General features: G+C 46.1%; 1 protein-coding gene across 1 annotated transcript in view; it reads left to right on the top strand.

Annotated features, from left to right (window-relative positions):
• Positions 1-77: 77 nt before the first annotated feature.
• The window catches only part of csmd2 (CUB and Sushi multiple domains 2), a 117,952-nt gene continuing 105,152 nt past the window's right edge, over positions 78-12,877 (top strand). Inside the window, exons 1-2 of the mRNA XM_019875580.1 lie at positions 78-896; positions 12,622-12,838. Of these exons, the coding sequence (XP_019731139.1) occupies positions 725-896; positions 12,622-12,838 (389 nt within the window). The 5' untranslated portion in view covers positions 78-724. The remainder of the gene's footprint in view (positions 897-12,621; positions 12,839-12,877) is intronic.

Raw genomic sequence — 12,877 nt, 5'->3', positions numbered from 1 at the left:
AGAGAGAGAGAGAGAGAGAGAGAGAGAGAGAGAGAGAGAGAGAGAGAGAAGGTCTGCAGTCTGATCTTGGCGTCACACAGAGCCGAGGCGACGCTGTCAGACGCCACATTGACCATCCTTGGAATAATTACAAATTGCCGCTTTAGTATTTATTCATTTTTTCCCCCCATCCGCACATCGAGATCTCGTCATTTCTGCGCACAGATGCTGGGCCGAGAACTTTCCGCAAGGGCTTTTATTCTGCCGTTCCCGGATCCCGAACCTCCATCGGCGTCCGCTCATTTGTATGTGAACCGAGTTGAAGGTGGATTATCATGCCTGCAAATGCTGACTGTCTGGATCGAGATTTAGGAGCTGCGCGACCAGCCGGAGGAGGAACGCTCTGCTTTTGACGCGTTTCGTGCCTGTACGAGGAGATTTTTTTTTTTTCCGTGTGTGGAGTCGACCAGCTTCCACTTGAAGCGTCTCATTTGGTTTGTCGATCCCCCGCTTCCCCTTGCCCCCTCCCTCGCACTCTCTTTTCCCCAGGTGTGAAATCTATATACCCCGTTGAAAGAGACTGAGTCGTTCGGTGCCTGCAAGACATGGTCCAATCCGGCTGCGAGATCCGAGCCTCCTCCTCCATGCATTGGGATTTTTCTCAGCACCGTTACCGAGTGAATCGCCCTTTTCTGACCATCTGAGAACTATTACGAGTGTGTCGCGCCCGAGAGCAAGCTTTGTCATGGACACCGCTTCGAGCCGGGACGGGGCCACGGGACCCGCCAAGGGACCGGACTGCGCCCGCCAGAGAGGCGACCGGATTGGGATTTTCGCTGTCATGAGAGGGGGAGCGCGTCGGTGGAGCCGGGTGATGCTTGTGCTCTACGTGGGGCTTGTGAGCGCGTCGGTGAAGGGTGAGTTCCCGTAGAAGGGCTGAAGTCATGTAAAATGCGGCAGGCTATTCCCCCCCAGCGCCCCCCCCCCACACACACACACACACACACATCACAGAGTGAATGCAAATTAGCACCACACACACTCATTAAGACGCATCAGGCTGCGCCTCGTGTTGCTGCAACTAACATGAATGCGTCAGGTGGCTGCTGCACTCGGGGGGGGGGGGGGTTCCCAACTATTGGGGTTATTTTGTGAAATGCGAAGCAGCCAAGCTTGAAAAAATGCGTCGCATTCACAGAACGGAGGTGGCTGCTGCTGGGTATCGTTTGGTAACTGTTGAATTGCAACAAGATGTTCCCAGTGGAGTTGCAGGGGGGGTTTTAAAATAAGTCAACTTAGAAAATGAGTTGTGTTCAAATGTAAAGGTTGGTTGTAAAAACACACACGCCGCCTGGTTCAAAGCAGTAAAAGACCTGCAGTGAGTAGCTGTATTTTAAGCAAAAAAAAAAAAAAAAAGTGCAAGCAGGCGTTCAGCACCGTGTGTGCAGAGAGAGAGAGGGGGGGGGTCCTTCTTTTCAATCCCCCTTCGCCTTCAGACGTCAGAAGATCCCCCACTTTTTTTTTTTTCGTGAATGCATTTCTAACGCAGTCATTCAACGGCTCTTTTTTTTGTAATCTTCCCCCATTTCTTTTCTCATAGTCTTGTCTCTTTCCATCATATATCTGACATGGTATTTATACTTCGCAAAATCCATGCATTGATGAGGCCCGAGAGGATTCGGTAGCAATACGCCATTGCGCTCGCCCACTCTCCCAAAACTTTTGGCACATCATCCTCAAGTGAGTGGGAATGTGCATGAGCTTCGGCGATATTCCCTGATTGAAATGATTCCACCCACCGGGTGAACCAAACTTGAGTCATCAAGCAAACCCTCGTTATTTGCTTTCTTTCTTTTTCTTTTTTTTTTTTAAGTCTCGCTCGCGTCCTCACCAGATTTCACTGGAGAAAAGCTGACCGCCTCGCCTGTATTAAACACTTGGAGGTCAGCGGATGCCGCACAGCGGCATCCCTGCATCGTAGCCACCGGCAGTTGCCCCATCCCCCCGTTAAGGGGCACCAGAGCCCCACACTACGCTGAAAGGCGGCGTGAAGTAAAAAGCCCTGGAGCCTCTCGTGTGCTGTCCCGTGGTGGACTCAAGCACACTGATCCGAACAACCGCGTGTTCGTCTGCGGGCTGTTTGACAAGCAACAGTCGAGTCGCCTCGGGTGCATCAAAGGTATTCATTTGTCAAACGGCGTCTGACTTGAAAACAATACCGCGGAGCCTCTCTGTGTGTCTCCCGAGTGGGTTCGAGACGTGTCAAAGGGAGCTCTGGGCGATCAAAAACAACCTTCCCGGAAGACCTGTCGCTCAATAAGCGGTAATCGAGCTCAAACCCACAAGGGGGGGGGGGCGGAGAAGGTGACTGAGCGGGGTTGAGTGAGGATGACGTCTGCAGACCGGAGAAAGAGAGAGAAAGGCGTCTGCTTACGCTTCATCTTTCTCTCCGTGCATATTTTCCACGCTGGTGTGCTATGATGATGATGATGATGATGATGATGATGCAACCGGCAGTAATGCTGGCTGTACGATTTCTTTTTTTTTTTTTCGACGTCATCGCGTCGGCTCGTGTTTGCAGACCCCCCCCCCCCCGCAACTACAACTTGTAGTCAGTTTTGCACGAGCTTGTAGTTAATTGCGTAACGCTCCCACTAGCGACGCAAAGGAAGGAAATGCAGTCACGGAATCTCAAAATGATTTGAGATGGATCAGGTTCTACCTTTTTATAGGGAGAACACTGATGCATTTTTCGTTGTGTAGTTTGCAGTTTTTTTTTTCTTTTCGTAATGATAGTTTTTGTTGCATTTTGACTTTTGTTGTTTACATTGAGGCCCTAAAGTTTTTTTCGTTGCATGTTCAATATGGCTAAGACAAGAGAAGACAAACCGTCTGCAACCATTAAATCTGATGGTGAACGTCTGGGCAGCGTTTTTGCGATTGTTGCTACCTTGAACGAACCTTGGCGAAAAATCACCATTTTTTTTTGTGCTGCTGTATCTGGGCTCAGTCATTGAGCTATAAGGTAATTGGGTTTTTGACCATTTTTTTTCCTCACCAACATGTTGGTCCATTTTATTTACATCCGCTCAGTTTTCATACGGTTGAAGGTTGTCCGTATTTCTATATAGTCAAATGTAATTATTGTTCATACCTTTGGGTATCTGTAACTAATTTTTTTGGGTTTACATGACTTCCTGTGCGATGTATTGCTTCAGTTTTTGTACACTTTCGCTTTCAGTCAGACATTTTGGATCGGATGAATCAGCAAAAGCCAGGTTGTCAGTCTTCTTTTCAGGACCACGGATAGCTCTCACAGCCAACAGGCCCAGCAAGCAGCTGCCGCTCGCCGGATCACAAGCTGGCTCTTGAAATTGGGATTTCTCCAATGTTTTCGTGGCTCTGCACCCCCAATTAGACACAGTCACACTTTAGAAGCCTATCTGACAAGATCTGATCAGATTTCTGCGTCTAATTTCATACTAAATTAGGCAAATGCGAGTCATTTAAATGAAGGGAACGCGCGAGCGGAAGTGAGCCGAAGGCAAATCTCGGTCAGACTTGGTGACATGCCGTACTTTTTACTATTATTAGCGCCTACTGTTACTCTTACTTTCATTAATCTTGTTGCTGTATCGGATCCATCAGCAGAAATTACATTTATGTGACACTGACTGATTATGTTATAGTCGTCGGCGCGCCGTTTAAAAGCGATAACATCAACCCCAAAATTAAAAAGTGACTCTTACTTATCATGGGAGCACACCGTTGCTATGCCGCTATTGGTGGCAGCGACGACATGCGACCCCCCCGACTGAGATGGCCTGGAGTCAGAACATTGTCTCGAAGGCGATATTATGTTGAAAACAAAAACTTGTTGACCAGTGTAATCATTTTTTTTTTCTAAATTAAATCAACTGGAGGCCATTCAAAATAAATAAATACCTTAAGATGAGTTTGGGGTCTATCGGTTCAAGCTATGACTATAAACGTTTTTTTCTTTTTTAATTGTGGGAGTAGCTTCAATTCCTTGCAAATTTTTGCCCTTTGTGGGGTTTAGGGACCAAGCCCCAATGCATTTTTTTTTTCTATTTTACCAAACGACAGCTTTAGAGATCATATTTCAACATTTCAGTGTGGAGCTGCTGGGAAAACTAGAATCCAAAGTCCTTCAAATAACCTAACATCATCATGCGCCTCCAAGGATGTACTTTGACCTCCCGGAAGACATTTTGTCCGAAACATTCTTCAACACCTCCCATATGTCCGATGCGTTTAATGGCGCCATTGCTTCAGCTCACCTCTCTCCCACCTGCCCTCCCGCTTCATTCAATCTCCAATCTGCTGCATGCTCCCTATCTCCCATCTGCTCTCCACATCCACCGCTGAGCAATAAATGCGGGGAAGGGATCTGGGAATCGGTTAACCTATCGCATTTATTCAAAAGTACGCAGTGTCCGAAATAGAGAACATATGTGCGCTTGAGAGAGAGGGAGTGGGAAAGTGATGGCTGATGCTCACGATGAAGAATTTTTCCGGAAAAACACAATGCAGCCATGGGGAAACAACGGTCAAGAGGAACTTTGGCTTTACCTGCCTTTGGAGTGTTGCATGATGATTAATTTGGAGCGCTCCTTTTTCTATTAGTCATTAAGCAGTCTCCAAGTCGGACTAACAGCAAAGTGTGTATGTGTGTGTGTATGTGAGCTGTCACCTTACTTGACTCTCAGATGATTAAAATGTTGACAAGCATCAGTTAGTGGAAAAGAACAAAACAAGAGCCCATGAGCGTTTCCTTGAATCGTACTGTTTGCGCTGTCATCCCTTTCCAGATGGTCCAAGCTCTGTGGCCACGCTTTGTCGCACTAATCTCCGCCACAACGGTGACTCACACACTCACAGTCGCTTACTAATTCATGCACGCTCGCAGACTCTCCCCAAAATATTCATAAGTGCATTCGTGCAGCCATTTGCTAGTATGCACAGGCTCATTGACTTTTTTACACACACACACACACACACACACACACACACACACACACACACACACACACACACACACACACACACACACACAGAGTTCAAGATTGTGAATTTAAAAGTCTGATGCCCTTTTGCAATTGACAGATTAAAGTGACACTCAGTGCTACAAACACCACAAACGGGAACACCACAAACAAATGTTCCTTCAGCCGGCTCCCCCCATTAAGCACTAAACAATGGTATTTGACTTTAATGGATTTGCCGTCAAATATAGATATTTCTTGGGGTGAAATGTTCTGCACAACACACTCAAAGCGGACACTTTTGTTTTTTTTTGTCTCGAAGCGAGTGAGAAGTTCAGTGATGGGAAAGAAATGGAATAAAAGCTTTTTTCTCGAAATCTTGCTTGAAGTAAGGCATTAGTTAACTATACATCACCCATAAGGAAATGACACTTGGGAGAACACAGACCGGCACCAAACCCGAACAATCGTACTGTGGAAAACAAAGAAAATTGAAACCATTCTCTGCTGCATTTTTTTTCTTTTATTCAATGGATATTGTGCTGCTCCTTTTGGTGTGGAAAATGTTACACAGAGACGCGAATATCAGCCGAATGATTGCTCGTATCTACACCTGTTTGTAATTTTTGTCCAATTCTGCTCTTTCGCAACCGGAGAAAAAGATTCCTATACGGTATTGTATGACATGATTTATTTGACCTTTGTGTTCTGCTGTGCATTGGTACTGGAATACTCCGTGTTCACCTTTCCTACCACAATATTCTCCCAGCGGAGATGTTTGGTTGCTGCGGGCAGCTGGCTGATGCCGACATGTGCGACCGTTGCAATCGCTCTGTAACTCTTGTCAGAATATTTAATCTTTAGCTTTTAGCTTAGGGTAAAAATGAATCAATATGTACCTTAAACTCCCCTATACATGGAAGAAAGAGCTCCCAAAGACGTCATTTTGAGTTTTTTTTTTTTTCGCTCCCGTCTCTGTCAGACAAGGGAATTTTTGTTAAATCCTCCCGTAGAGCGGGACTGATGTAGATGCCCTGCTTGTCTTGTAAAGACGCAGAGCTGAGGAAAATGGCTTTCGTTGGTTTCCTGACTTTGGCTGCTCTTATCTGACTTCAATGATCCAGGAGATAGCAGATTAGATCCAGGGCAGGTTACTTGTCCTTGTCTTTGTCTTGTTACTTTCCTGTGCTGTTTCTCTTTACATCCAAGCACGACGCAATCGGTCTGAGGTCTTTTTGTTGTTGTTGTTGGAATGGTGCAGTGCAATTGCGTGGAGAAAACTTGCGGCATTTGTCGTCCAGTTGCGGTACCTTCAATGTGCTCTCAAGAGAGAGTGTGATCAAACAGCAGTAGTTGCTTCAAAAAAAAAAAAAGAAGATATATCTTTAAACCCGATGCACTATAAAGAACTTCCAAATAAAGAAGTTCACTCTCGCTGGAAATAGATCTTGTCATTATAGCAAACTCGAACTCAAAAGGACAGCTTGTGTGGGCTCATGCCGCTGATTGGTTTTGTTTTGTACTCCTCCCACAAGCCAGAGAGCCACACACAAGCCTTCTCGGGGACACTTGGTTCCAAATCGAAAGGTTAACGCGATCCACACTAAGTCGAAGGGAGCTGATTGATCATGTACTTCCCAGCCATCTCTCGGTGATGGATGGAATAGTCCTGATGGGGCACTGGTGACCTGGCCTTTCCAACTCATCTCCCTCTTGGGTTTAATATCCAACAGTTACCAGAATGTCCCCACTTCCCTTCTCTTGGTGCTTTTCTATGCGGACACGAACATGCTCCAAAACGCTGACCGTGTTGCTCTTAAGCACTCTGTACCTTTATATTAGGAGACGTTTTGCTGCATTCCTGACGGTCGTGTGCGTGGTTGTGGGAGGAAACACATCTCATTTTTTTCCCATCAAATGGAGGTGGCTCCCCTCATTGCCTTTAAACTCAGTGCAGAGAGTCGCATGGCCTACATGGTACAGCCGAACCTGGGTTTCAACGTACCTCATTGACATTTTCACCTCAAGTTCCGATTTCACATCATTCATTTTCTATTGGCCGATTTTGATTACAACAAACACCTTTATAATGTAAACGTCATTAGAACAACCTGATTTTTCCCACAAAATAGTGAAAAGGGCTTTGATACGACGAACGGTGGGAAGCGAACTGCCGCCGCGACCTTGCCTATGGACGAAATGACTCCCCTCCGTTGCTTAGCAACGCTACTGTTCGACTCGGTAGATTGTTGTTCTTCCAGCCGTAACTCACGGAGGCACGGCGCGGTCCTGAGCATATCGTCTGGTAAACGGAAGTAAATCCCTCTCTCTGTCTGTGACGGCTGAAATTGTCTCTCACGTTTGAAAGGGAGTCTCCCGGATGTCGACAGCACTGGCAGTTGCCTATCGCGAAGATCGCCGTGCGCAAAGTACATTTAAAAAAAGCCATGCAAGATCTCCACTTGCGGAGGATGTTGTAAAGTTGGCCGTCGTGGAGTGGGAACTTGGTGACCCCCTTTATCGTGCAATCACGGTGATTCCCCTTTAAAAGAAGGAAGAGACAACACATCGAAAATCGGAATTATTGTAGCATATGTGCGAGTTGCTTCTGATTGGCTCTACAAAGGGGCATCGCTTGATAGAGCCTCAAGCATTTCCAGCTTCATGTCGAACGATCCCCTTGTAAATGGAGCCGTAATTCTCAAACCCAAATTTAATGACGTGCCGAACGAAGACTTGATAGTCGTGACTGAGACCATAAACGCTGATAGGAAAATGTTTACTGCACCAACAAATCAATTGAGCTGTGTGATCACGTCCTCTATAGACTTCCACACAATCAGACCGCACTGGAAGAATGCTGTTTTGAAGCTCACCTCGACGTACAAATAATAGTTGTCCTTGAATTGTCTTAAGTGCACGTAGCCTTCATTTACATATAGCATTTTTCCCCCGCTTTGTATTCTTCATGCCATTATCACCACAGTGATTATGCTAAATGTGAGGAGAGTGAAAATGAGCTGCTAATTGACTTCCACTTTTGACTTAGGTGTCACAAGAGTAGGGAGGGAAACGAAGGGTTTGTGCATTTGGTTGTGCAAAATGTGCCTGTGTGTGCGTGTGTGTGCGCACCTGTGAGTGAGTGAGTGAGTGAGTGTGCGCGCGCCACATGAAGTGTTAAGGCGGACTGCGGCACTAATAAATAATTGAAAGAAGGGATTTGTCTTCATACGTGTTCTGCGGAGGGTTTTTTTTCTTTTTGTCGTCGCCATGGCAACAACATGCATCTTGAATGAAGGGAGCCATTAATGAGGCGTCTTGAACTGCTCCGTGCATTAAGCTTGTGCGTGTGCGTGCGCACGCGTCTTTTCAAGAGGATTTACAATTTGTTATAGTGATAAAAAAAAAAAAAAAACACTCCCACAGAAACGGGGGGGTCTTTGTGAAAGTGGGGGGGATCATCAAGTCTAACATGCCTTTGACTCTGAAAGGCCTGTTTTTCTGTTCATCATCTTTAAGCTTTACGCGTGGGCTGCCGAGGAGCGCTGGTTGTCATTGCAGCTGCACACGAAAACAAAACAAGAAGAAAAAAACAAACACGATGCCGCTCAAGTGGCATAATGAGGAGAAATAATACCACGACTGACTCTCTTTCTCTAGGACGCTTCCGTAAATTGGGAGGCGGGCTTCTTGGCTGGTACTGCTAGTTAAAGATGACCCAGCTGGAAGGGAGGGGGGTTGGGGAGGGAGCTTCCACACCAGATTTAGCCATGGCATTTAAATGTGAAATTCCCGCTACTGCGAGCCTGATATCCAAATGTCCAGCTCTGCAGTATTTTAGATCCTGTGTTCTGGTGTGACACATGTTTGCATCTTGCGATATTTCTTCCATCAAAATAAACCCACAATCAGCTGTGTCTTGAAATGTGTTTTGAAAATGCAGCGGTTTGCTCCTTATCCGGTATAAACGGTGAGCACCCGGATCATAATTGCTTTGCAAGCACGGTGCCAAGTATTGAATTCACGCCATCGCTGGACTCCGGCGCAGCGGCGAGGGCATTCAACCGAGTGACAAATTACGCATCTTTATTTGGCAGTCGAAAGGACAAGTCTGGGCTTGGCCAGGAGAATGTTACCTGCCTGGCTGCATTGTGCCTGTTAAAGTTTAGTGATGAGAAAAATGGCCCTTTTTGTGGGGATCTCCATTTGAGCTAGTGAATGGAACTCTTATTCAGGCATTTTGTAAAAGACGCTGCTTTTTTTTTTTTTTTTTCTTCTGGAAAACACGTCGTCTGGTGTGACACGGCTCCAGTTCACAAAGCAAGGCTTATAAAACGCATGATTGGATGAGTTTGGTGTGCGGAGAGAGCTCAACCTGTGTCAAAACCGGTTGCCTCAGACCTCACAACTGTTTGTTTTTTTTTTTTTTCCAGAATGAATGGACAAACGGTCCCAAATACTCACCTCTCGACTCAAGTCATGTCACGCTTTCACAACCGCCCCAATTGTCCCAAAATACAAAATAATAATAAGACAATTCACAAATAGCAAACCAAACACACATCAGCGCTTTGCATTGAACTCAACTCTCCAGTCTTCGCATTTAGCAGCATAATGAAAAGACCTTCCAAAAAAGAAGCTTCGTGCTGTTTACTGCCGCTCTCGATTGCCGCCTGCCGTCAAACTAAACCTAAAACGGAGAGATTTACACTTTGCGGATTTCAAACAAAGGCATCATTTTGAATGTCCACGAGCTTGATGCTTACTCACATTGCAAAACACCATCGCAACGCTAATGAATAGCATCTTTTATGGTGATGTTTTAATGCGATCAGCGACATATCTTTGAGTACAACAATCATTGTGATGTCATCAATGCGCAGGTCCTGTCGGTGCGAATGCTGTCCGATGGTGTTGTCCACATAATATCGTGACACAGACATCTGAGTCTCATATCACATCATCTGCCGATACCTTCACTCGACCAGCTAAGATTCGATCGCAAACTGCCGTCTCGCTGCAAATATCACCGCAGGTCACGTGTTCCCTCAGCTGTGAATGACAACACGATGCTGAAAATACCTTTTGTTTACGTTCATCTTGCCGGTCATTGTTCCCCCCCCCCCCACGTTGCCCTTCCCACCAACCGCTGCCGTCGTTCACTTTCATTTCTTCCAATCTGCCACTTTTCGATTGCCTTCCCATTTGTCTCTTCATCCGAGCTCCAGGATTCCCGTCCTGTAAATTCCACCGTTGGACAACTTCCTTCCGCCTTTAAACCCTCCTTCTCCTCCGCTCCTTCTCTCCTTCACCGCACCCTGACGTTGCGCAGCGCAGCGGCTGTAAATTCGTCAAAAGTGTCGCAGCACGCTGCGACGCAAACACCATGGCGCTCTCATGGCTCACACAATCAACATACAAGCAAAGGCCCCGGAGTGCTTCTCAGGCAAGGTCACACCGCTCCCCGAGCACCCATTTGGCAGCGTGCACGGCGGAGATGCTTTCGCGCCAGCCGCAGAGTAGCCCGCGGCGCAGAGACCAACCCCGTGAATGATGAAAGCGACTATCTGTTGAAAGTAGCCATTCACGGCGCAGTGCTGCCACCCGAACGCAAACGCAGTGTTCCCTGAGTGCACTTTTTTTCCCTCTTTTTTTGCAACGTGAGAAGCTCTGGCATTCTACTTTGCAACACAGCCTGACTTGACTTAAATGACATCTTATGAGGGCTGACTGCCGGCCAGGCGCATCCCTTTAAATCTGCATTGAGGGCCTTCGGTGTAGGTCAGCAGCCCCCAGCAGCTAATTTCATAATGCACCTCAGGTGAAGTTTCAATTATTCATCCCATGCCCTGAGTGCTGGTTCTTTTAATCAAAGGCTCTCGGCTTTCAAAGCAAGACAGAGTAGCGTTGCAAGGCCTCGCTATTTATTTCAGTACACGGAAAACGACATTTTGTAAAACATTAGAATTGTATTTTTTGATTTTTTTTTTTATGTTCTCTATTATATCGCGACCAAACCAGAAAGCACTGCCTGATGGCAACGTCGTTCCCCTTGGTGTTATTTATGAACTATCTGAATCCTGTTGAGAGTCAGAGGTGACTTTGGGCAAAGGGAACAAGACAAAACAGCCCAACACGCAAGCATGAGGAGAGCACGCAAAGCCTCCAGAGAAAAGATCCAAATCCAGAACTTCTGGACTCTTGAGGTGGCTGCCCGAACCAAATGCATGCCTCTGCCATCCAAATCATCTGTGTCGCATATCATTTCAAGACCAAGGGACCTTATTTTTTTTTGTTCTATTCACCGTTTGTGGCCGTTCATGAAGTGTCGGGTTTCCCGGCAGAGAATAAAGTTCCCGCCATCAGATAAGCGAGTAAGGGAGCACTTTCAAACCATTTACTTACTCTTTCAGCTAACATTGTGTGTCACTATTGATTCTAAAGCTGGCCACCCGGCGCATACGCTTAAGCTTTGAAATATCGTCCTTATTTAATTTTTCCTGAGCCTGCAAGAACACGTGCCTCTTAATCCCATCTTGCGAGCGCAAATAATGTCCCTCTCTGGATTTCTGTTCCATTTCTTCTCTCTGGAATTTTATGGTCGGGTAAAATTCATCACTCGTGATAACAAAAGATGAGAAATGCCTTGTCATTCTCGCCCAAATCTACAATTGACTATTTACAAGGGGTTCGCCGCCTAGTCTGACCTCATTCAACCCTCCGTCAGGCTGCTTGTATGCGCAATTGATTGGTCTGATGGAGGCTTGTAATGAAGGGAGCTTACTGAACTAACTGGGTGTATAAAAATAAGTTAGAGGTGCATGTGGAGGTTTTATGTGGATATTGGTATTGACCTGATGCTAATGGGAGGGTAGCTCGTGACTTGCTGGGCCTATTTCAAGGCTTTCATGAAAACAAATAAATAAATAAATGAAACACACGGTGATTGATTGCTTTGGTCTTTTTTTTTAGGTGGTTCAATGGAGAGGAATCTGAGTTCCCTCAAGCAATCACCAAACCGAAATTGGGCATTGTTAATTGTGTTTGAAAATGATGAATGGGCAAAGATTTGGGGAAAATGCAAAGACGCTGGACTATATTTTCATCGCCACCGCACGTGTGCCCTGCATAAAAACAGGGCACCACTTGGCTTTCGTGCCAAGGCAAGTCGAGCTTAGCATGTACGGTGGACTGTGGGCAACTTCGATTCCACCCCCTCGCCCAGGTGCACACCTGAGAATTTTGTGACAGAATGGAGACGAGATACAACTCCGGACAAAAGCAGGTCTAAGTTGTGGCGCGGGTGGTCAAACGCGATTTTGCTGGATTTGATCAAGCTAATGGTGGGTTTGTGTGGCATATGTCGTCGTATTTCGTTCATGAATATCACAGCGTGTGTTGTTAATCATCAATGAAATCAATTCATAATTTGTATCTTTTTTTTTTTTTGTTAATATGGTGAAGACCATTTTCTTCACGTAACTGGAATGATGGAATTTGACTCATATTGCCGCCATTTCATGTCCGTCTCCATTCTTGAATTGAAAGTAGTGAATTTGATGTGTTGTCTGCACTTCTCGATTCAGCAAACCCAATTAAAACCTTGGTTTTTCCTTGTTTTGTTTTCTCTTTCCAGCTCAGAACTGTAGCTACACGCTGCACAGTCCCAATGGGACGATAGAGAGCCCTGGCTACCCTCACGGCTATCCCAACTACGCCAACTGCACGTGGGTGATTGTGGCAGCCGAGCACAACCGGATACAGCTGGTCTTTCAAGGCTTTGCCCTGGAAGAAGACTTTGACATCTTGTCCATTTATGATGGGCCGTCCAGTCCCGGGAACCTGCGGACAAGGTAGCTTTGATGAATTTGTTGAATGACCTGCTTCGAGCA

This window comes from Hippocampus comes, unplaced genomic scaffold (genome assembly GCF_001891065.2).
Source record: "Hippocampus comes isolate QL1 unplaced genomic scaffold, H_comes_QL1_v1.1 scaffold12, whole genome shotgun sequence".
In the NCBI taxonomy this organism is placed as follows: Eukaryota; Metazoa; Chordata; class Actinopteri; order Syngnathiformes; family Syngnathidae; genus Hippocampus; species Hippocampus comes.
Note: the sequence above shows the minus strand (reverse complement) of the source record. Positions and strands in the feature narration are given on the sequence as shown.